This window comes from Pan paniscus, chromosome X (genome assembly GCF_029289425.2).
Source record: "Pan paniscus chromosome X, NHGRI_mPanPan1-v2.0_pri, whole genome shotgun sequence".
NCBI lineage: Eukaryota > Metazoa > Chordata > Mammalia > Primates > Hominidae > Pan > Pan paniscus.
Window position 1 is genome coordinate 154,532,483 of NC_073272.2, and position 24,493 is coordinate 154,556,975.

A 24,493-nucleotide genomic window follows, 5' to 3' on the forward strand; every position below is an offset into this window, starting at 1 on the left:
GGCACCCAGGTTTGGGGGTGCCGAGGGCAGGAAAAAAGGCCTCATGGCGCGCAGGCCTCAGCCGCTTGCGGGTTGCCCCAGGCTTGCGGATGGCAGGAGTGGGCCGCTGGGGAGAAAGCAGTGCTGACAGGAAGTGGCTTTTTATCCTGCAGCAGATGGCTGAGGACAAGGCCTCTGTGAAAGCCCAGGTGACGTCCTTGCTCGGGGAGCTGCAGGAGAGCCAGAGTCGCTTGGAGGCTGCCACTAAGGAATGCCAGGCTCTGGAGGGTCGGTGAGTCGGGGGAGCCGGCTCCGGAGACCGCTTCCAGGGTTTCCAAAAGCAATGAGGTGGGTTTAGGGGCCTCCAGGGTGCTCCTTGATGAGGATAGACCGGGGCAGGCTGCGTAAACACGTCGGGGCAGACGTCGGGAGAGGTCTGGGCCAGGCATCCGGGACCTGGGTCCCAGCCGGCTCTCCGCACTCTGTGACCCTTTGATGGAGTTTGGATTATTTCCTTAGGAGGCATTTTGGGGGCCCCGAGCCCACACCCACAGTGTCTAGTTCTCTGGAAGGACTTCTGGGACCGGCGCACAGTCGCCCTCGTGGCTGAGGTTGATGACAGGGAAAAAGGCACAGGGCAGGAGCCGCCAGGGCAGGAGCCGTGGGGGGAGTTGGAGAAGCCCTGTCCCAGCCTCCCGCCGCCCTGCGAGCGGCACAGTGAGAAGCGCCTCCCACACGGGCCATGTTCCTGCCCAGGGATGCCCGCTAGAGACTCAGCGCCCTGGGTGTTTACTGGGGGCAGGTCCTGTCAGCGCCCTCTGCCAGGCAGGTACCTAAATCCCCGACTCCCAGCAGCAGAGCGGGTGCTCACGTCAACCACGTTCTTCCTACAAATGGCGTAGGTGCAGGGACCGCCCTGACCACTAGAGAAAGTGTCACTGTGGCAAGGGAACTTCACCAGCCAAGGGCCAACCTTGCCAGCCGGTGGCCTCAGGCCTGCTGGTTACTCTCTTTTGCAAAGGGGTCTTGGTTCTTGTGAGTGGGACCATTGGGTCAAAGGGCAGGGAGGTTTCTGTGGTTCTCATTCGGTCCTGCTTCTGCCCTCCAGACAGATGGATCAGCTGCCAGGGGGGCCCCAGCCATCCCAGCACAGTAGGCGGTCAAGGTGCACTTGGGGCAGCCAGCAGGGCAGAGGGGAGGGGAGCTCGACCGAGGCTCTGATGGGCAGAGGGAACCCGTGCAGGGTGTGGGGGCAGTATGCAGGCAGGCGCGGAGGGGAGAGCCAAGCAGCCAGGCCTGCCAGGCAGAGTTGGGGTGACTGGAGAAGGGCCGTGTCTGCCTGTGGCCAGAGGCCACCCAGGACCTGGACAGATGCACCCACCATTGTCCCTGCAGTGAGGCTGTGGAAGGGCTTGGTGTGGTGGGATGAGGCCAGACCCTGGAAACTGGAGGTTAAGGGAGCTGTAGGGGGGCAGGTGTGGGAACTGAGCATCCGAGCAGGTCGTCTGGGACTCCAGCAGAGCTCTGGGCAGCAGCAGGGATGGGGCCGAGGCCCGGTCTGCATTGAGCTCAGTGCTTGCACGCCCAGGTGGGCAGTCTCTCATTTTTGGAACAGCAGTCTCTCCTGACCCCCTCCACTGAGACTGCTTTTGCTGGGGCCCCCAGCAGCCCCCCACGTGGAACTCCACGGGCAGTTCCGAGGGCTCCTCTCACCTGGCCCCAGCACTGCGGGATGCAGGCGACCCCATCCTTTTCTCGGACCACCCCCTTCCCCTGGCTTCCAGGTCTCCTTGCCATCTGTACTTGGTCACCTGCTGGGCCCCTGCATTGAAGCAAACACGTCTTAAGCAAAGCTCCTCACCTGCTGCTCCCACCTGGCCCCCTGCAGTTGTCCTCGTGTCTGTTGACGGTGCCTCCACCCTGCCGCCTGGCATCAGCTCGCAGTCACAGGGTGTTCAGAGCCGACCCCCACCCCCCGCCCACGCCCTGCGCATAGCCCCTCCCGTCCCCCCGTTCGTCCTCCCTGAGTCTGCTCTTTCCCCGTGCCAGGGCCCGGGCGGCCAGCGAGCAGGCGCGGCAGCTGGAGAGTGAGCGCGAGGCGCTGCAGCAGCAGCACAGCGTGCAGGTGGACCAGCTGCGCATGCAGGGCCAGAGCGTGGAGGCCGCGCTCCGCATGGAGCGCCAGGCCGCCTCGGAGGAGAAGTGAGTCAGCGGGGGCGGGGCCGCACCGCAGGGTCTGTGGTGCTACACTTGATCTTAGCCGAAAGGCTGAGAAGTGTCGGGTCCATGGTTGTTTCTGCCTTCTGAGGACTCCTTCAGATTCTGCCTGTGGCTGTGGGCCCATTCTATCCCTTAGCCTTGCTAACGGTAGAGGCGACCATGATGACACCCGGTTTGTCTTTGATACAGTCATGCCATCTGCTCTCCAGACCACGTTTCACTGCGTGTCCACACGTGGCCTTTTTTGTAGTTTTTTTTTTCCTAGCCACTAGGTCATCAGGGGACTTGTCCTTTAAAACCCCTTCTAGGCCAGGTGCTGTGGCTCACGCCTGTAATCCCAACACTTTGGGAGGCCAAAGTGGGTAGATGGCTTAAGCCCGGGAGTTCCAAGACCAGCCTGGGCAACAGAAAGACAACAAAAATACCCCCAAACCCCCCCTTCTACCAGCATCCAATCTGGGACCTCAGGTTCCTGTGCTTGGCGTGCCTTTTCAGTCTCCTTTAATCTAGAACAGTTCCCCTGCCTTTCTGAGCTGTTTGTGAAGTTCACAGTTTTGAACAGTGCAGGGTAGTTCCATTGTATTATTACTATTATTTTCAAGACAGGGTCTTGCTCTACCGTCCAGGCTGGAGTGCAGTGGCATAATCTCGGCTTACTGTACCTTCCGCCTCTTGGTCTCAAGCGATCCTCCCAGGTAGCTGGGACTATAGGCGCAGGCCAGCACACCTGGCTAATTTTTGCGTTTTTGGTAGAGGTGGCGTTTTCCCATGTTGCCCGGGCTGGTCTTGAACTCCTGAGCTCAAGCGATCCTCCTGCCTTGGCTTCTCAAAGTGTTGGGATTATGGGCGTGAGCCACTGCGTCTGGCCGCGATTTTATTATAAACATTAAAAATACTAGCTTTTAGGAAAACGATATTAACTGCCTGGTGACCAGCCCACCAAAGCCTGCTTTAGAGTTGACGGCCTCAGGAGTCCTCACACAGCCTTGGAAGACCCCATTCCAGGCCTGTGATGCGAGGGAGGGAAGGAAGGGGGTAGAGTTGGAAGCAGGCAGCACCGTGGCTGGACTGGCATGAGGTGGTTTCTCCAGCAAAAGCTCCCTTTCCTCAGGAGGAAGCTGGCCCAGTTGCAGGTGGCCTATCACCAGCTCTTCCAAGAATACGACAACCACATCAAGAGCAGCGTGGTGGGCAGTGAGCGGAAGCGAGTGAGTGCGGCCACTGGGGCTCTAGGGCTGGCCTTGCCTCTTCCTCTCCCCGTGGCCCTGAACCTTGAGAATGGGTAGACCTGCCTTAGACTTGGCTTAGACCTGTGTCAGGCTGCAGCTGCGACAGCTCAGGGAAGCTGTGGGGAGATGGCAACCCCAGGATGTTGCTCTCAGGAGTGTCAGCAGGCCATCTTAATGGGGGGCTGGGCCAGAGCCTTGGGGTGCTCCCTCTGTGGGGCTGGGGACATCTTGTCTCCATGGACATTCCCTCTTGCCAGCCATCGCCATCTGGCACCTGGCTCAGCTTCCCCCAAGCCAAGGTAAGCCCGACAGCATTTCCACCCCAGTGTTGGCTGGGAGCCTTTTCCTAGTTTGTCCTCATCAGACCTAACCTGGGTGCAGTTTGCTAGTGATCACATTTTAGCAGGACACCGTCCATCGTAAGTGTACGCAGAGGAGATTTATAAGGACAAAGCCTGAAGCCAGGTCACATGGGGAAGAGTTAGCTACAAAACTGGCCACTTAATCTCTGGAGGGGGGCGTTGGTGGGGTGTGTCTGTGTGTGTCTCAGGGGGCTGGAGATGCCTGCGTGGGAGGAGTGCACCTCTGACCAGGTGGCAGAGTGGAAGGACTGAGGGCTCTCAGCTGAGCTGTGCACATGGCGGGCACGGGACCGGCTCGCTGTGAGTGGGTGTGGCCTGTGTCCTGTGAAGGGTGGGAGGAGGGCTGTGGAGCTGGGGATTCTGGGAAGGGAATGTCGGCCCAGCTGGGAGGTTGTACCAGATGACCTCAGCGGCCTCTTCAGTCCTGAAAAAAACCTCAGCGTCTCCTCTGTCGTTTTGGGCCGTGACAGGACGCAGCCATCTCCCTGTGCACGCTGAGATCCTGCAATGGGCCCTCAAATCAGGGGCTGGCATCACCCAGCCTGGTCAGCCAGGGCCACTCTTTCATCCTTCTCAGTTCTTCTCAGCCAGCCTCGCCCTGGGCTGACGAGGCTCCGTCAGCTCCCCTTGCCCGTCCTTAGGGAATGCAGCTGGAAGATCTCAAACAGCAGCTCCAGCAGGCCGAGGAGGCCCTGGTGGCCAAACAGGAGGTGATCGATAAGCTGAAGGAGGAGGCCGAGCAGCACAAGATTGTGATGGAGACCGTTCCGGTGCTGAAGGCCCAGGTGAGGGCCCTCCTCTCTGACCCACCCTGGCACTGGGACCTGGAGTGTCTCTTTGGCGTCTTTTTTTTTTTTTTTTTTTTTTTGCTTTTGCTTTTTGAGATTGAGTTTTGCTCTTGTTGCCCAGGCTGGAGTGCCACTAGTGGCACGATCTTGGCTCACTGCAACCTCTGCCTCCCGGGTTCAAACAATTCTCTTGCCTCAGCCTCCTGAGTAGCTGGGATTACAGGCGCCTGCCACCATGCCCGTCTAATTTTTGTATTTTTAGTAGAGACAGGGTTTCACCATGTTGGCCCAGCTGGTCTCGAACTTCTGGCCTCAGGTGATCTGCCCACCTCCGTCTCTCAAAGTTCTGGGATTACAGGCGTGAGCCACCGCACCCGGCCTCTTTGGCATCATTTTGTAGTGGCCTTTCGTAAGCTTCTGAGCCACTTGTGCTGCTCCTTAGACCTCTCGGTGAGCTTGGCATTACTCGCCGTTTCCTCTGTTACGAGGAAACATTACTGGTATCTGTTTCCTCTGCGCCGCTGGGGGCTCTGGCAGGACAGCAGTGGGTTCTGCTTTGTTCCTGTGGTGCCTGGCACAGTGCCTGGTGGGTGGCTGGCTTGTGGCGGGCACATCCCTTTCTGTTGGATTTGCCAGGCGGATATCTACAAGGCGGACTTCCAGGCTGAGAGGCAGGCCCGGGAGAAGCTGGCTGAGAAGAAGGAGCTCCTGCAGGAGCAGCTGGAGCAGCTGCAGAGGGAGTACAGCAAACTGAAGGCCAGCTGTCAGGAGTCGGCCAGGTGGGCCTCTGAGAGCGTGCCCGTGTGAGCAGTGGGTGCGACACTGGGGGGTCGCCAGTGGTGACCACAGGAGACGGATGGCTCCTGGTGTTCTGGGTTAGGGCTCACTGTGGTCCCTCTCCTCTCACCTGAGCTTCCAAGAGCTGCTTTGACACTAGTCCAGCCAAGGAGCTTTACAGAAATGCGTGCCTTGACTGGACGGTTTCTGTTTTCAAAGGATCGAGGACATGAGGAAGCGGCATGTCGAGGTCTCCCAGGCCCCCTTGCCCCCCGCCCCTGGTGAGTGAGCGAGAACTGGGCCTGCGGGAGGAGGTGGGTGGGGAGGGCAGGTGCTGCGCCGCGGGAGGTCACAGTTCGACCTTCCTGTTGCTCTCTGGAGACTTGACGGCGGGAGCTCGTGTAGGCCACCCCATCGGTAGCCCACCCCCTTCCCCGAGGCTAAGGGAGGCATGCCGTGGTAGCGGCGGCTCCTGGTCTTACATGAGTGGCCTGTGAGACCAGGCCTGCCATTGACAGTCCTGCCAAGTCTCCATCCCCCTCCATCCTCCCCTTCCCTCTGACTCTTCTCTTTTCCCAGCCTACCTCTCCTCTCCCCTGGCCCTGCCCAGCCAGAGGAGGAGCCCCCCCGAGGAGCCACCTGACTTCTGCTGTCCCAAGTGCCAGTATCAGGCCCCTGATATGGACACCCTGCAGATACATGTCATGGAGTGCATTGAGTAGGGCCGGCCAGTGCAAGGCCACTGCCTGCCGAGGACGTGCCCGGGACCGTGCAGTCTGCGCTTTCCTCTCCCGCCTGCCTAGCCCAGGATGAAGGGCTGGGTGGCCACAACTGGGATGCCACCTGGAGCCCCACCCAGGAGCTGGGCGCGGCGCCTTACGCTTCAGCTGTTGATCCGCTCGTCCCCTCTTTTGGGGTAGATGCGGCCCGGATCAGGCCTGACTCGCTGCTCTTTTTGTTCCCTTCTGTCTGCTCGAACCACTTGCCTCGGGCTAATCCCTCCCTCTTCCTCCACCCGGCACTGGGGAAGTCAAGAATGGGGCCTGGGGCTCTCAGGGAGAACTGCTTCCCCTGGCAGAGCTGGGTGGCAGCTCTTCCTCCCACCGGACACCGACCCGCCCGCCGCTGTGCCCTGGGAGTGCTGCCCTCTTACCATGCACACGGGTGCTCTCCTTTTGGGCTGCATGCTATTCCATTTTGCAGCCAGACCGATGTGTATTTAACCAGTCACTATTGATGGACATTTGGGTTGTTTCCCATCTTTTTGTTACCATAAATAATGGCATAGTAAAAATCCTTGTGCATTAGTCGTGCGTTATCTTTGGCATAGATTCTGAGAAGTGACACCACTGAGCATGGGCGATGGGGTAGATGGTACCTGAGCCCCTTCCTCCTTGGAGCTTGGTTTCCCATCTCTCCCCACCCCCTATTTCCCTAGCCTTGCCAAGGAGGAGGTGGGAAAGCCCGTTTGGGTTTTTGTCATTCGCTAGGCCATGCAGTTCTCTGTTAAGAGTGAGCTTAAACATCTTTCCTGAGGCTTTAAGGACCTTTTTTAGTTCTGCTTCTGAATGGGCTGCTCATATCATATATATATATGTATATGTATAGGTGTGTATATGTATATGTATGTGTGTGTGTGTGTGTGTGTGTGTGTGTGTGTGTGTATGTGTATATATATATATATATTTTTTTTTTTTTTTTGAGACAGAGTTTTGCTCTTCTCGCCCAGACTGGAGTGCAGTGGCGTGATCTCAGCTCACTGCAACCTCTGCCTCCTGGGTTCAAGCGATTCTCCTGCCTCAGCCTCCCTAGTAGCTGGGACTACAGGCGCCTGTCACCACGCTCGGCTAATTTTTGTATTTTTAGTAGAGATGGGGTTTCACCATGTTGGCCAGGCTGGTCTCGAACTCCTGACCTCACGTGATCCACCTGCCTTGGCCTCCCAAAGTGCTGGGATTACAGGTGTGAGCCACTGTACCTGGCCAATTTTTGTATTTTTAGTAGAGATGGGGGTTTCACCACTTTGGCCAGGCTGGTCTCAAACTCCTGACCTCAGGTGATCTGCCTGCCTCAGCCTCCCAAAGTGCTAGGGTTACAGGTGTGAGCCACTGCGCCCCGCTGGGCTGCTCATATCTTTTATCCGTTTTTCTACTGGGTTATCTTTTGTTGCTCAGCTTTTAGAAACTCTTTGTCCATGAGCAGGATTAGGTTTGTGGCTGTGATAGAAATTGCAGATATCTTTTCCTGCTTTGACCTCGCTACTAGTGTTTCTTTGTTTTTTGTTTTGAGATAAGGTCTCTGTCACCCGGGTGGGAGTGTAGTGGCACAATCAGAGCTCACTGCAGCCTTGACCTCCTGAGTTCCAGCAGTCCTCCTGCCTCGGCCTTGCGAGTAGCTGGGATCACAGGCGTGCGCCACCACACCCTGCTAAACTACTGGTGCTTCTCAGCCTCGAAGTTTTTTTTTCTTTATGTAGTCACATTTATCCATTTTTTCCCCCTTTTACTGCTTTGAGTTTGGAGTCGTCATGACCACCTTGTGGTCTGTGGGAAGGATGCTTCACACATGAGCACTTTTCTTTTTCTACCACCGAAGCGTGCTCTTGTCTTCACCAAGAGTGTTGTTGCCCAGTGTGACTGGTGGTGGCTGTTTCATCATATTCCAGAAGTTTGTGATGCCATTTCCCACACTGGCCCCAATTAGGAAGAACAGACGACTCTACTTGTTTTGCAAGATTCTGGAAATTTCCTGGGGTGTCAGAGCCCTGGGCATTAACCCTGCAATTGTAGCAAAGGAAACAAAGTTGGAAGTTGACTCCCCAGCACCCGGGCCTTCCTTCCTGCCCTCCTCCAAGCTGCCCTGGTTGGGAACGGGATATCGTGAATCCACCCTGAGGCTTCCTCACAGGGCTTCCTGCTATTTGACAGTGTGAGGCTGGCTAGAATTGGGATATGAGGCCTTCTAAAAATTAACCTGGCCTGAGGGCTTTCTCAGCATCTGGGGGCGGGGTGTGGGGGCGGGGAGTGACCTTTCCCCTTCTTTAAGCCAGGTGCCCATCAGATTCTACTTGGGAAAATGTGAAAGGCACAGACAGCTTCTCTGCTCACGGGTGCTGCACTTAAATCCTAATCTTGCAATTTTTCTACAAGAGCACTTTACATTTTTTTTTGGAGGGAGGGTGTATGAGTAGACGGTGGCTGCTGTAACAAAGTACTGCACACTTGGGGCTTAAAACAACAGAAACTCCTTCACAGTGTTGGAAGCCACAGTCTGCAATCAAGTTGTCAGCAAGGCTGGTTTCTTTTTTCTTTCTCTTTCTTTCTTTCTTTCTCTTTCTCTTTTCCTTTCTTCCTCTTTCTCTTTCTCTCTTTCTTTCTTGTTGGATACAGTCTTGCTCTGGCACCCAGGCTGGAGTGCAGTGGCGCCATCTCAGTTCACTGCAACTTCCGCCTCCAGGGTTCAAGCAATTCTTGTGCCTCAGCCTCCCGAGTATCTGGGATTACAAGTGCCCGCCACTACGTCCGGCAAGGCTGGTTTCCTCTGCAGGTGCCAAGAGAATCGTTTACAGGCGTCTGTCTTAGCCTCTGCTGGTTGCTTATAGAGCCATCACCCTAGTCTCTGCCTGTGTCATCACACAGTCTCTTCCTCTTCGTCTGTGTCTTCCCTTTTGTCTCATAAAGGACACCAGTCATTGGATGTAGGGCCCACCTGGATAATCCAGAATGATCTCCTCATCTCGGCATTCATTACATCTGCAAAGACCCTTTTCCCAAAGAAGGTCACACCCATAAGATATGCACGTATCTCTTCAGGGCCATCACACAACCCAGTATGGGGACATATTCCAGTGCACACAGATGAGGGCAAATGCAGCAGCAGTGCCTGGGAGCTGGAAAAACACCCCTGCTTGGGCCCCCTGGACCAACTGAGTCAGAATCTTGGTCGAGACCCACCGCCCTGCCCGGAGGTGGGGCTGCCTCCTCCCTCCTCCGGTAGCACAGTGTAGGGTTGACCGTACACCAGACACCAAGGATTTAAAACCATACCATTTGCGCAGAAGTACGGCATTCCAGGGTTTTCCTTTTCGGCTTTACTTAGGTTGAGCTTCCAGAACAACTGGTCGGATTACTCTTGGGAGGGAACCAGCCTGCCTGCCCTATTGGCTGCGGCCCCTTGATCCACAAACGAAGCCCACCCCTGCCGGAGCTTGTGGCGTTCTCTGGTGTTCATGCGCGCTCCCCCTCCTGCCGACCAATGCACAAGAACAGTGCGGGCGACCAGTAAGCACAGTGAGAAAGCATTTCACCCTCATCAGTAACTAAAACAACACCAAGTCTGACAGCAAGCAAAAAGTGATCTGAAAATGGCAACCGATGAAGCCCTAGGTGAGCGCTCTGCTGGCAAGGTGCAGGACAGCGGCCCTTGCAATGCTGCCCTTTCCGAGGGGGCCATTTGCTGGGATGGAGCAAGCCCGTAGGCAGCGTCCTCAGCCCTGGTGCGTAACCCTAAGAGAGAGTCGGGCACTCAACGATGACTCTGGCATTGGGAAGGTGCTTCACTTCATCATTTGTAGCTGCCAAAGGTCGGGGTGAGATAAGAGGCTGCGTATGTAACGATGTGGCCCGGCACAGCTGGCATTTTGAACATCTCCTCACACGCAACATGCCTTGTAGCATGTTGGTGTGAACAGGCCAGGTGACAAACTTATGGATAAAGCGTGACCCCAATAGAGAGGTAAAAGCTCTGAGTGCATACCCTGCTAACCTTTGGACGGACGTGAGTAGCTGGGTGGCCAGTAATGAGAAGTTTTCCTTACATGTTAATACATTTCCTAAATGCCTATCATTTGCACGCATTCCTTTGATACACAGAGAATACGTCTTCCCACACAGTCGCTCGGGTGGTAACGCAGCTTGGTTTTCTTCTGTGCCAGTGGCAGGGAAGAGCCCGCTGTTGACACAGCCTCTCAGCAAGGCACGGGGCAGGGGCTGACTGTGTCTCCTGGGGCTGTCGTGACCAAGCACCACAGACTGCGGGGCCGAAGCCACGGAAACGCGTGGCCTCCCGCTTCTGGAGGCCTGGAGGCTGAGCTAGCGGTGGTGCCGGCAGGGTGGGCTCCCCGCCAGGGCCGTGAGGGAGCTGCCTTCCAGGCCTCTCCACGGCGCCGGGGGCCGCCGGCTGCACCTCTCCAGCCTCCATCTCCGTCATCCTGTGGCCTTGTCCCCGCGGGCCTCTGTGCCTGTCCTCCTCTTTTGACAAGAACACCGGAGATACACAAAGGTACACAAAAGCGGGCCTTTGTTCAAGCTGGCAAAAGAGATTTTCTTCAGAAACCCCTGCTTGCGGGGGAGAGAGCTGAGCTCCGTTCCCGCCCCAGCAGAGGCGGCCTGGCCTTGCGAAGGGAGAAGGAGGGAGTCGGGAGGGGGCGAGTGCAGGCTCAGGTGAAAGATGACGGGGCAGCCAGCGTCCTTGCCACGAGGCCAGCCGTGGGTGGGAGCTGCCGGTGCTTACCAAGGTTGGGATGCTTCCGTCCCCGTGGAGAGTGGGAGACTGGGCCCCGCGCCTCCTGAGGTTTCCGTTTCCAAGGAGTGGCTGCGGGGCCCTCGGGAAAGCCCCTGGGTTGTGGGTGCTACACAGATGTCTCAAAGGGACAGGGTAAGCCCTTTGTAGTAAATGCTGTAAGAAAGGGAGGTCAGGTGTTGGCCGGAACAGACAGTAAATGCTCTGGGCAGCCCTGAGCGTTTCCAGACGGGAACTCACTCAAAAGGGGGCTGGGGCGTCCCGGGGGCGCGGCCTTAGGCTCCCAGAGGCCCCGTGAGGTGGTGGCCGGGTGTCTTCGGGCAGGGGTTTGAGTGCAGTGTGCCTGCCGAGAGGTTCTGCACTTCCTAGCACCATCATTTTCTCCTCCTCAGACCCCTTGGTTCTCCTTCCACGTCCTGGCAGCTGCTTCGCAGGCTCCTTGCTGGTTCCTGTGTCTCCGAGCTGACTCCCGAATTCCCTTCCTCTCCTTGCTCAGACACTCCCCCTTTGTGACCTCGTCCATCTTCAAGGCCTTGATGCTGATGACAGATTTCTGTCTTCCAGTCCTGATCTGTTCCTTCACGAAAATGAGCCCAGTAGCCCGTCCAAGCCAGAAATGGACTTTTAGCCCCCACCCCCTGCCAACTCTGCCCTTTCCCTCATCCCCAGTTGCTTAAGCCAAAACGGATTCCTCTTCCTCTCGTGATCCAAACTCCTGAGTCCCTTCACCTTTTGCCTACACTATCACAGTGACCTCCTTGCTGCTTTCACACTGGAGAGCGTGGGCTCCCTGTGATCTACTCGCCACATGGCAGCCAGTGTCATCTGGTAAACCTTTGCTGAAACCCTGCCATGCCCTTCAGTTGCCCTGGAAACCTGAACTCATCCTCAGCCTGGCTCGCAGAGCCCTCATGCCACTGGGACGTCACGTTATGTCCCTCTCCTGCTGGCCCGCTGCACCCAGCCGCACCACATGCCGGCCGCACCGCACACACGCTGGCCTTTTGGCCCTTCCTCGAACACACGGCGCTTGTCCTTGTTGTCCCCTCATCTTTGCATGGCCGATTTCTTTTTCTCATTCAGCTCTAAGTTTAAACTTTCAACAGTTCTAAGCGTATCACCTTCTTCATCTTAAAGTCCTCATCCTAAATCACACTGCACTGTTTTAACTCCCGGCTTGGCAGTCCAAACGGCCTCATTTATTCTGCTTTGTTTTCTCTCTCCTTCCACCAGAGGGAGAGCAGAGGCCTCCTCCAGCTCAGTCAGGCACCATCCCCCGGAACAGCAGTCTCCAACCTTTTTGGCACCAGGGACTGGTTTTGTGGAAGACGAGTTTTCCACAGACGGGGATGGGGCGTGGGATGACGGTTCGGGGATGAAACTCTTCCACTTCAGATCATCAGGCATTAGTCAGATGCTCCTAAGGAGCACACAACCTAGATCCCTCGCACACACAGTTCACGATAGGGTTTGCGCTCCTGTGAGAGTCTGAGGCCGCTGGCTGATGTGACAGGAGGCAGAGCTCAGGCGGTCATGAGAGCAATGGGGAGCAGCTGTACACACAGATGAAGCTTCGCTCGCGTGCCCACCACTCGCCGCCTGCTCTGTGGCTCAGTTCTTAACAGGCCACAAACCAGTATCGGTCCGTGGCCGGGGGGTTGGGGACCCCTGCCCTAGAACGATGGTCGGCACAGCTACACTCGGTGCACATTTCTTGGTGGCCTGAGCTTGTCTTGAGCTCCATCAGGATTTCTCTGTCAATATTTTTGTAGACCATACCCTGTCACCATAAATGGTGCTTGGTAGAAATGGCTGTATGCATGTGATAGGGATAACACAGAAAACCCATGGTAGAGAGCATGGCGACTAACTTGGAGGGACTTCTTTTTGTCTTTTTTTTTTTTTTTTTTTTTCGTTTTTGCAGAGATGCAGGTATTGTCATGTTGCCTGGGCTAGTCTCAAACTCCTGGGTTCCAGCAATCCTCCCACCTGTGCCTCCCTAAATGTTGGGATTACAGGCATGAGCCGCTGCCTCCCCCCAGCATGGGGGGACTTCTTATAAGCATTTTTATTTATTTATTTGGAATTCGGATGGATAGATCATGTTGGCCTGATAATGTATGTGCAAGAGCACAGACTCTGGGGTCTCATGGACAAGCCCCACTCTGCCCCTTGCTTAATGTCTCTGAGCCTCAGTTTCCTCATCTGTAAAAAGGGCAGAAATGCCATCCGTGTGCAGCAGAGTACCGACGAAAGGATGGATGCAATGCTCTTAACGGCAGTGCCCCACCCAAGGCACAAGGAAAAACCACGAAAGCAATTCCAGTTTACACCACGTCCCAAACTGGATTTTCCATTTGACTATAATTCCTCCCAGTAAGGGCTCAAAACGTTGTCTAAGGAAAGTCGATTGGTTGTTGCCCAGGGCTGGAGGAGTTGGGGGAAAACGGGGAGTGACTGCTGATGGAGACAGGGTTTCCTTTTGGGATGATGAGAATGTCCTGAAGCTGGTCATGCTGATGGTTGCACGTATCTATGAATATACTGAAAACCATCGAATTGTACACTTTAGACATGTGAATTGCATAGCATGTGAATTAAACCTCAAGTCGTTATTTTAAAAATGTTGTCTAAGACACCTGGGCGCCTCCTGTAAGCTCCCATGAAAATGCAAATGAAGACACAGAAGAAGATCAACATTGAACGTTTACATCCTCTCCTAAAGCTATGTTTGACAGGTGACCTTTTTTTCATCCTTCCTTCCTTCCTCTTCCTTATTCCTTCCTTCCTTACTTCACTCCCTCTTCCTTATTCCTTCCTTCCTTCTTTCCCTCTTCCTTATTCCTTCCTTCCTTCTTTCCCTCTTCCTTATTCCTTCCTTCCTTCTTTCCCTCTTCCTTATTCCTTTCTTCGTTCCTTCCTCCCTTCCTTCCTTCCCTCCTTCCTTTTTTCCTTATTCCTTCCTTTCCTCCCTTCCTCCTTCCCTCCCTCCCTTCCTTCCTTCCTTCCTTCTTCCTTATCCCTCCCTCCCTCCCTCTCTCCCTCCTTCCTTCCTTCCTTCCTTACGTTTTTTAACAGTAGAGACAGGGTCTCACTGTGTTGCCCAGGCTGGACTCGAACTCCTGGAAATCAAGTGATCCTCCCACCTGGGCCTCCCCAAATGCTGGGATTACAGGCTTGAGAACTGGCAGGGAGAATGGGCGACTGACTTTGTGTTGTGAAGCAGAGTGACCCTACTCTGTCCTTTCCTCAGAGACCCAGGGTTGGTACCAACCAGGAGACTAGCAGCTGCTCTTCTACTCGGCCCAGGTTGCTTTCTCTATAGTCATTGAGAGGCAAACCCTCAAACAGAAAGTGTGTCAGCGGGGGGCAGGCAGCTGATGGATGTCATTGTACCCTTGGAGGAACAGAACTCAGCGGTCACAGGAAGCGGGGAGATCCAGGGATTCCATCGGTCGCGTTGGTTCCGAGTGTCGCAGGCCTGAGGGGAAGGGGTGAGATTTGCTTTCTCAGTCTAGGAGAGCCAAAGTCGACAAATGTGTGCTATAGCTGGAAATAAGTCTTCTCCCGCACCTAGCGGGCGGTGGTCAGGGTGGTCTGTCTGTCCATCCCCGAAAGCACTGCAAGACCTGCCATCTGTTTCTGGTGATGCTGGGTGGTATTATTGAGACAGATATTTCTGCTGAAAATAACTGCAAATGATAGATGAAACAGTTTGAGACTGTTCAAAACAGCTGAGAACCAACAAGAGAGCAAAACCTGAGAGGAAGTGGGAATCCAAGAAGAAGTACGCCACTGAAGCTGCTTATTTCCCGAGGACGCTGGCCGACCTGGGCAAACTTGGGTTTTGGTTCTGGAGGCCGTCCAGGCAAGGGAGACAGCAGGCAAGGCCCAAAGCCTTTGTGAAGTGTGGGGAGTTGCATAGCAGCCCCCGCTACATTAAGGAAACCCCACCCCAGCTCTGCAGATTGCGGGGAAGCAGGAGATGAAAGGAAAGGGAAAACACCCCTGTGCAAAGTTGTGGCCAAGGGCCAGGTTCTGTGCAGACTTGCAGTCTAGGTTTTCCTGGTGGGGCCGTTCAGTGGCCCTCGAGTCCTAAATTTGGTCTGAGGTGGTCCTGGGCCGACAGTACCCATATTAGTTTTCTAGGGCTGCCGTAAGAAATGGCCACAAACTGGGTGGCCGAAAACAACAGAAACGGATTCTCCCGTGGTTCTGGAAGCTACAAGTCTGGAATCCAGCTGTCAGCAGGGTTGGTTCCTACTGGAGGCTCTGTGGGAGAATCTGTTCCATGCCTCTCTCGTAGCTCCAGGTGGTTTCTGGCAATCCTTGGCACTCTCTGTCTCATAGAGACACCGCTCCAATCTCTGCCTCCTTCTTCGTGGGGTCATCTTCCCAGTGTGTCTGCCTCTCTCTCTTATGAGGACACTAGTCACATTTGATTAGCGCCCACCCCAATCTAGTATGACCTTAACTTGATTACATCGGCAAAGACCCTATTTCCAAATCAGGTCACATTCCCAGGCACCCAGGTGTTAGGACTTGAACATACCTTTTTGGGGGACACAATTCAACCCACAACGGTTACCCCAATGGATGTGTGGATTCGTGGGAGCCTGGGGTTGAGATGCAGTCTCCACAAAAGTTCCTGAGCGAGAGCATGTCCTTTGCAGGAGCGTGGATGGAGCTGGAGGCCATTATCCTTAGCAAACTGACGCAGGAACAGACAACCAAATACCACATGTTCTCACTTATAAGTGGGAGCTAAATGATGAGAACACACGGATACATAGAGGGGAATGAAACACACTGGGGCCTTTTGCAGGGCGGAGGTTGGGAGGAGGGAGAGTATGAGGAAAAATAGCTCATGGGTACTAGGCTTAATACCTAGGTGATAAAATAATCTGTACGACAAACCCCCATGACACAAGTTTACTCATATAACAAACCTGCACATGTACACCTGAGCTCTTAAAATAAAAAGAGCGATGTATTAATATAACAACTTTAGGAGCACTGGGGGAAAAAAAGTTCTTAATGACGCTGAGCAGTGCACATAAAAACTAAGCACACCCAGGGCAGGAAAGAGACCATGAGACTAAGAGTTCAGATGCTGGAGGCTGGGTGCAGTGACTCACACCTGTAATCCCAGCACTTTGGGAGGCCGAGGTGGGCAGATCACAAGGTCAGGAGTTCTAGACCAGCCTGGCCAATATGGTGAAACCCCGTCTCTACTAAAAATACAAAAATTAGCCGGGCGTGGTAGTGGGCGCCTGTACTCCCAGCTACTCGGGAGGCTGAGGCAGGAGAATCACTTGAACCCGGGAGGTGGAGGTTGCAGTGAGCCGAGATGGCACCATTGCACTCCAGCCTGGGCGACAGAGCGAGACTCAAAACAGATGCTGGAGCACCACACAGATGACAGAACAACTGAACTTTAAAAACTTAAAAAAAAAAAAAAAAAAAGAAAGGCTTGTGAATATCCGCAGGGAATAGGGAATATATATATCCAAAAAGTAAAAGCTGTCTAACTTTTTATTTATTTGTTTGTTTGTTTATTTATTTGAGACAGGGTCTCACTCTGTCACCCAGGCTGGAGTGTAGTGGCACGATCACAGCTCATCGCAGCCTCAACCTCCCGGGCTCAAGCGATCCTCCCGCCTCAGCCTATCAAGTAGCCGGGACTACAGGCGCGTGCCATCACGCCCGGCTAATTTTTTATTTTTTCGTGGAGATGGGGTTTCGCTATGTTGTCCAGGCTGCTCTCGAACTCCTGGGCTCAAGCCATCCTCCCACCTTGGCCTGCCAAAGTGCTGGGATTACAGGCGTGATGAACTCAATTTATTTTTCTCTTTCTAAAAAATACCCATTTGCTTTCTCTGTCCCCTGAAAAGCCTTCAAAGCAATGCTAATGCCATTGCAGCTGGCACCAAGACTATGGACTGAAGTGCTCCCTCTGGAGGTAAATCTGAGACATGACCACAGCGTTTGTCAGGAGGACACTGCTGCCAACCAATTTGAGTTGCCATTGGCTACGAATGGAGCATCAGAAGGAATAATGGCCCTTCCTGCCGGCTGCTCTGCTGGTCTTCCTTCCTGCCTCTCTTCCTCGGTCCTGTCCTTCTCCCCCTCTTCTTCCAAAAGCCCCTGGGATTGGGGGCCCACTCAAGGAAAGCGTGGAGGGCAGCTGGGGACCAGTGTGAAGCATGATCCTCCGCTGAGCGCAGCAGTGTCCTGCACAAGGAAGTTTTGTGGAGTAAGGAAGGGAGTCGGCGAGGGTGACTGTGTCCTGGGGAGGGGTCAGGGGTCCAAGAGAGGAACGTGTGCCAAGTTGGGTGGTGACCTGATGGGCTCAGATGATTGATTGGCTTTGCAGTAAATATATGAATGATGTAGAGACCTGGCTTTCTCACCGTTTGGAAAAGGAGTTGCAGATATGAAAAGAGAGAAGGCTTGAATGTGGATTCGATTTGGAGTTGTTGGTGTGAATTCATTGATCTAGTTTGGATGTTTGTCCCCACCCACATCTGATGTTAACTTGTAATCCCCAGGGCTGGAGGTGGGGCCTGGTAGGGGGTGTTTGGGTCATGGGGGTGGATCCCTCATGAATGGCTTGGTGCTGTCTTCGTGATAGTGAGTTCTCGAGAGATCTTGTCATTTTAAAGTGGGTGGCATTCCCCCCCCACACACACACACACTCTCTCTCTCTCTCTCTCTCTCTCTCGCTTGCTCCTGCTTTCGCCATGAGATACACAAGCTCTTGCTTTGCCTCCCACCACAAGTAGAAGCTTCCCGAGGCCTCTCTAGAAGCTGGGCAGATGCCAGCACTAGGCGTCCTGCAGAGCCTGCAGAACCAAGAGCCCATTAAACCTCTTTTCTGTATAAATTACCCAGTCTCAGGTATTTCTTTATAGCGGTGCAAGAGTGGCCTGATACACTGATGGCTTTCAATATACAGATAGGTATAGAAATAAGCATAGCTGTAAAATAGGGCTGTGTGTATGGGTATTTCTCAGCTCCATCACTTAGAAGGCCTGGGACCATCTCAATAGCAGTGAGTTGACTTAGTGCCTGGGTCTCGATTTCTAAACAACCGTCTTGATTAAAAAGAACAGAGCTCACTAGAGAAATGACTGATTCCAGGGCTAGGGCAGAGAAAGTCCAAGATTAACTGGATCATCTTGTTGTCCCAGAAAAATAAGGAAGTGCTTAAAGAGCAACGGAGACACATTTAGCTGGACTAAGACAGAGAGAGCGAGGACTAAAATCAGAAATGAAAGTAGCCACATTACTACTGACCTTACAGAAATAAAAATATGCATGAGAGCACGGAAACGTATGAGTTCCTTTACTTCATTCTCCTCCTTTACTTCTGAGTTGGTCAAGAATTAGAAGCAAGAGTTTGGGAACACTTTGCTAAAGGGGTTTCTATTCACTGTTGCAGATATAGCTAAGCTATAGATATAGATATAGATGATAGATAGATATAGATATAGATATAGATAGACAGATATATAGAGAGAGACCAGGTCTCACTTTGTCACCCAAGCTGGAGTGCAGTGGCATGAACATGGCTTATTGCAGCCTTGACTTCCTGGGCTCAATGCCATCTTCCCACCTCAGCCTCCAGAGTAGCTGGGACCACAGGCGTGCGCCACCGCGCCTGGCAAATTTTACAATTTTTTGTAGAGAGTGGGTACAGCCATGTTGCCCAGGCTGCTCTCAAACTCTTGGGCTCAAGCGATCTGCCCAGCTCGGTCTCCCAGAGTGTTGGGATTACAGGCATAAGCCACCATGCCCGGCCAATTGCAGCAATAATATTCTTTTGCAAAAAATTTGTTCATCGTTGGTACCGAAGAGCTGTTGAACATCCTATTATTGCACAGGAGGCATTTATCGTGGTACAGGCCAGGGTTTTCTGCCCCAATCAGGGTCTGATGTTAGGAGGTACGTGGAGAGATGGGTAACCTTAACAGTGTCACCTTTTTCTTACTTTTCCCCAACAACTCATCTCATTTATTCATGTTTGTGTTTTGCAGACAATTGGAAATAACACGTCACAGTTACAAGCACCATTACATATGATGGTGGTATTTCTGATCCTAGACAAAGACCACTTGAGTTCATTACAACCCCTATCAGCCATGGTACTTTGGGCCAGTCACTCAGCCTCTCTTAGTTTTAGCTTCCACGTCTATGAATAGGATGACAATAATATTCTGCATGCTTGCTCTGAGGATGGAAAAGATAATTTCCCTTTTTTTAGAGTCAAGGTCTCGCTCTGTCGCCCAGGCTGGCAGGAGTGCAGTAGTGCGATCACGGCTCACTGGAGCCTCGACCTCCTGGGCTCAAGTGATCCTCCCACCTCAGCCTCCCGAGTAGCTGGGACCACAGGCATGAGCCACCATGCCTGGTGGGAAAGACAGTTTTTATAATGACTTTTATCCCTTTTATTTTTTGACAAAACCATGTTTTTGTTCACTACTTCAAGGTGAATGATGTCCTCCCAGTTCCAAATCTAGTGTCTGATTTGAGGGCTAGCTAGCCACTGGATCGACATTGGAGGAAAAACAGCTGTTCTCTGAATTGATCTTATGCTTAAGCAGATTTGCTGGAAGCTTGCACACCTGTTATCTTTGAAAAAATAAATTGGTTATTGGTTAATTTTTTCCCCAAACCGTGATACAATGAGTTATGATTATAGCATGACATACGTGTACACCTCAAAATCATTGTGTAGTACAAATCGCAAAACTTATAGGAAAAATGGGGTTAGGGACACAATACTCAAAACCTTTGTCAGTGACACATAAAAAAACGAAGATAGGAACCTAATGAAAATGGTAGCACAATTCTATGCATGTTAAATGGTTAAAAAATACTTAAGTGCTGCAGCAAGTACGGCACTTCACCTTGAAAAAGACCTGAAGTTTGCTTGTGGAAATGGTGGTGGAAGGGTTGCAGGTCATGAATTGGTGAAAGGAGGGTGTTCTGAAATTGGACAGAAAGTTGTAACACCAGATGTGGACTAGTGTGGCTTATAATACGTGTGCTGAGCCGAGGGAGTGGAGTAAGGTGGGAATCCCCTGGGAATTTAAGTGAACACTGATCAAAATGTTTGTTTCAAACCAATTCTCTTGTATTCATTACGTTGGCATTTAGGAATGAAGTGATGTTTCCATGACCTATGTTGATTGAAAGACCAAAGATTTTGTACCTGTTGAGTCTATGTCTTTACAGTGCAGTAAATTTGTACTTCTGAGTTTAAAGATTAGGTCAACAATTGGGTATTTAGCAAGGCACTCTGGGAAACAGAAAAACTATAAGACAGTCTCTGCCTCCGGGCGACCAACTACTTTTTAAAAATTCAACTGGAGTCTATATAAAAGAGGAAATGAAGGCGGCCTGGTGCAGTGTGGCTCACGCCTGTAATCCCTACACTTTGGGAAGCTGAGGCGGGAGGACTGCTTGTGTCCAGGAGTTTGAGACCAGCCCGGGCAACATAGTCAGACGCCATCTCTACAAACAATTTTAAAAAATGAGTCGGGCGTGGAGGTGTGCACCTGTAGTCCCAGCTACTTAGGAGGCTGAGGTGGGAAGATGGATTGAGCATGGGAAGTCGAGGCTGCAGTGAGCTGTGATTGCACCGCTGCACTCTGACCTGGGTGACAGAGTGAGACCTTGTCTCCAAAAAAAAAACAACAACAAAAAGAAGAAATGAAAATCTAGAAAAATACGTGAAATCTTTTCCTGTCAAATGTTTCCCCCTAAGCTTTAATGATCCTATTTCATTAAAGGAAATATGGGAGAATATTGATGACTGGCAGCACGTAGTGGTTAAGAGCACCGGACTGGGAGCTGGAAGAGTCTGTGATTCTTGAACTCCTGGGCTCAAGCGATCCTCCCACCTCGATCTCCCAAAGTACTGGGACTACAGGCATGAGCCAACATGCATGGCCGAGTCTGTGATTCTTTACTGGAATGGAGTGACGTGTGTTTTCTTCTTAAATGACATTGTGAATTTCCAAGGTCCTTGAAATCTCTTTGCATCTCTTTCCAATTTGCCATCGCTATGCCTGAAGTTCAGTTGGAATGCTTATATTTCAGCTTATCACATTACCTATATTCTGATCAAATATGTTATGGCATCGAAGCTAATTTTGAGACATGGTCCCTAGGCCATGGGGCCTAATGACCAGAGATGGAAGTCTATGTGCTGCTTCTGTCCCAAGGGAGATGAGTATCTGTTAGGGGCTCACTCGGGACTGTGTGGTGCTACCTGAGTGCGACACAGATGCTGGAGACTTGAGAAGATATCACTGTAGACTCCAACCCTGTTATAGCTGATGAGGAAAAAACTGAGAGTATTTATTATTGCCCCCACAAAATGCACATATTTTATTATATTGATAAGATGTGAACAATATGTGATTCCTCAATATTCTGCAGGTTGCCTTTTCATTTTGTTGATTGTTACTGAATTCTTCTACCCCCAAAAAGGATTACATGAGAAGATTGTGAACAATTGTTTGCCAACAAATTAGATAACCTAGATGAAGTGGACAAATTCCTAGAAATGTACAAACCATGAAAACTGACTCAGGAAGAAATAGATTTCATTTCCTTCAGATCTATACCCAGAAGTGGGAGAGCTGGATCATATGGTAGTTCTATTTTTAATTTTTTGAGGGACATTCACAGGCCTGGAGGCTGAAGAGGGAAGAATGGTTTTTTGGACCCAGCCCAGAGCCCTGCTGGCCTGAGCACCCTCAGGACACTGCTATCTGCGCCCCAGCTGCTCCAGCTCCAGCCGTGGCTACAAGGGCCCCAGATACGCCTCCGGCTGCTGCTCTGGAGGGTGCAAGCTGTAAGCCTTGGTGGCTTCCATGTGGTGTTAAGCCTGCAGGTATGCAGAGGGCAAAAGTTGAGGCTTGGGAACCTCTGCCTAGATTCAGAGGATGTATGGAAACGCCTGAATGTCCAGGCAGAAGTCTGCTGCAGGGGCAGAGCCCTCCTGGGGAACCTCTACTAGGGTAGTGCAGAAGGGAAATCTGGGGTTGGAGTCCCCACTGGGGCACTGCCTAGTGGAGCTGTGAGAAGGGGGCCACCATCCTCAAGACCCCCGAATCATAGATCCACTGACAACTTGCATTATACTCCTGGAAAAGCTGCAGACATTCAATACCAGCCCAGGAAAGCAGCCGAGGGGGCTGTACCCTGCAGAGCCACAGGAGCAGAGCTGCCCAAGGCCTCAGGAGCCCACCCCTTGCCTCAGTGTGGCCTGGATGTAAGACATGGAGCCAAAGGAGATTATTTTGGAGCTTTAAGAATTAATGACGATTTTCTGCTCTGCCCGCCCACAGATGTAGTTTCCTCCGCACGTGGGCTCCTTCCCTCCTCCCCGCCTGCAGGGTCCATGGCCACCATGGCGTTTTAGGGGCAGCAGTGCCTGTGGCAGCCTTGGCCTTTGCAGCGGTGGCAGCAGCACCAGGCTCTGCAGTGGCATCCACCGGCGGCTTAAGCCGTAGCACTTCTCACAGCATTCAGCAGCAGCATTGCTGTAACCGACAAAGACACCTTCGAATTAAGCACATTCGTTGATTCCAGCAAAGCACTGCACCATGACCGAGATGAGCTTCCTGAGCAGCGAGGTGTTGGTGGGGGCTTGATGTCCCCCCTTGACCAGTCAGGTTTGGGGACTGAAGAAAGCCTAGGTCTCTTAGATGACTACCTGGAGGTGGCCAAGCACTTCAAACCTCATGGGTTCTCCAGCGACAAGGCTAAGGCAGACTCCTCCGAATGGCTGGCTGTGGATGGGTTGGTCAGTGCCTCCAACGATGGCAAGGAGGATGCTTTCTTTGGGACAGATTGGATGTTGGAGAAAACTGATCTGAAGGAGTTCGACTTTGATGCCCTGTTGGGTATAGATGACCTGGAAACCCTGCCAGATGAGCTTCTGGCCACGTTGGATGACTCGTGTGATCTCTTTGCCCCCCTAGTCCAGGAGACTATTAAGGAGCCCCCCCAGTCCAGGAGACTACTAAGGAGCCCCCCCCCCCCAGATGGTGAACCCGATTTGCCATCTCCCAGAAAGTTTAGCCCGACCAGGTTGCCCCCTTCACCTTCTTGCAACCTCTTCCCCTTTCCTCAGGGGTCCAGTCCTCCACTCCAGATTATTCCTTTAGTCTAGAGCTGGGCAGTGAAGTGGATATCTTTGAAGGAGCTAGGAAGCCAGACTCCACTGCTTACATTTCCAAGATCCCTCAGTGCACAAAGGAGGAAGACGCCCCCTCAGATCATGATAGTGGCATCTGTATGAGCCCAGAGTCCTGTCTGGGCTCTCCCTCTACCTCCAGGGGCTCTCCGAGTAGGAGCCCGCCATCTCCAGGTGTCCTCTGTGGCTCTGCCTGCCCCAAACCTTATGACCCTCCTGGAGAGAAGATGGTAGCAGCACAAGTAAAGGGTGAGAAACTGGATAAGAAGCTGAAAAAAAATGGAGCAAAACCAAACAGCAGGAACTAGGTATCGCCAGAAGAAGAGGGTGGAGCAGGAGGTCCTCACTGGTGAGTGCAAAGCGGTGGAAAAGAAGAACGAGGCTCTGCAAGAGAGGGCGGATTCCCTGGCCGAGGAGATCCAGTACATGAAAGATTCGATAGAAGAGGTCTGCAAGGCAAGGGGGAAGAAAAGGGTCCTCCAGTTGAGGGTAGTCAGGAGCGTCAATGTGCTTGTACATAGGAGTCTCGCGCTGTAGCTGTGTGTTCGAATAAATTATTTTGTAGTGAAAAAAAAAAAAAAAAGAATTAATGACTGTCCTGTTGGGTTTTGGACTTGCATGGGGCCTGTAGCCCCTTTGTTTTGGCCGATGTCCCCCTTTTGGAAAGGGAGTATTTACCCAATGCCTGTACCTCAATTTTATCTTGGAAGTAGCTAACTTGTTTTAGATTTTACAGGCTCATAGGCAGAAGGGACTTGCCTTGTCTCAGATGAGACTTTGGACTGTGGATTTTTGAGTTAATGCTGAAATGGGTTAAGACTTGGGGGACTGTTGAGAGGAGATTATTGTATTTTGCAATGTGAGAAGTACATGAGATTTGGGAGGGGGCAGGGGTGGAATGATATGATTTGGATTTGTGTCCCCACCCAAATCTCATGTTGAATTGTAATCCCTAGTGTTGGAGGAGGGGACTGGTGGGAGGCGACTGGATCATGGGGGTCGATTTCCCCCTTGCTATTCTCATGATGTTGAGCTCTCACAAGATCTGGTTGTTTAAAAGTGTATAGCACCTCCCCCTTCACTTTCTCTTTCTCCTTCTCTGGCCATATAAGATGTGACTCCTTCCTCTTTGCCTTCCGCTATGATTGTAACTTTCCTGAGGCCTCCCCAGCCATGCTTCCTGTAGAGCCTGCAGAACTGTGAGTCAATTAAACCTCTTTTCTTTATAAATTACTCAGTCTTAGGTAGTCCTTTATAGCAATGCGAGAACGGACTAGTACCGTCAATATTGATGAGAATGTTGAGCTATGTGTATGTACGCTGACACATTATGGTGGAAGCGAAAATTGGCTCAAACCACTTGGGAAAACATGGCATTATCTAGTAAATTTCGAGATATGTATT

General features: G+C 52.4%; 1 protein-coding gene and 1 pseudogene across 7 annotated transcripts in view; both read left to right on the forward strand.

Moving 5' to 3' along the window:
• IKBKG (inhibitor of nuclear factor kappa B kinase regulatory subunit gamma) overlaps positions 1-6,662 on the forward strand; it is a 17,675-nt gene extending 11,013 nt beyond the window's left edge. For 2 of the 6 annotated variants that reach the window (XM_034950012.4, XM_008952821.7), the window contains exons 4-10: positions 153-271; positions 2,029-2,181; positions 3,311-3,407; positions 4,432-4,575; positions 5,215-5,357; positions 5,575-5,636; positions 5,935-6,662. In XM_034950012.4, the coding sequence (XP_034805903.1) occupies positions 153-271; positions 2,029-2,181; positions 3,311-3,407; positions 4,432-4,575; positions 5,215-5,357; positions 5,575-5,636; positions 5,935-6,077 (861 nt within the window). In that variant the 3' untranslated portion in view covers positions 6,078-6,662. The remainder of the gene's footprint in view (positions 1-152; positions 272-2,028; positions 2,182-3,310; positions 3,408-4,431; positions 4,576-5,214; positions 5,358-5,574; positions 5,637-5,934) is intronic. The other 4 variants (XM_034950011.4, XM_034950014.4, XM_034950015.4 and 1 more) reach the window with 4 other exon arrangements.
• The window catches only part of LOC129395412 (cyclic AMP-dependent transcription factor ATF-4-like), a 25,807-nt pseudogene extending 2,135 nt beyond the window's left edge, over positions 1-23,672 (forward strand). Inside the window, exons 2-3 of the transcript XR_010111231.1 lie at positions 9,454-22,894; positions 22,929-23,672. The product of XR_010111231.1 is annotated as a cyclic AMP-dependent transcription factor ATF-4-like (transcript). The remainder of the gene's footprint in view (positions 1-9,453; positions 22,895-22,928) is intronic.
• The last annotated feature ends 821 nt before the right edge of the window (positions 23,673-24,493 follow it).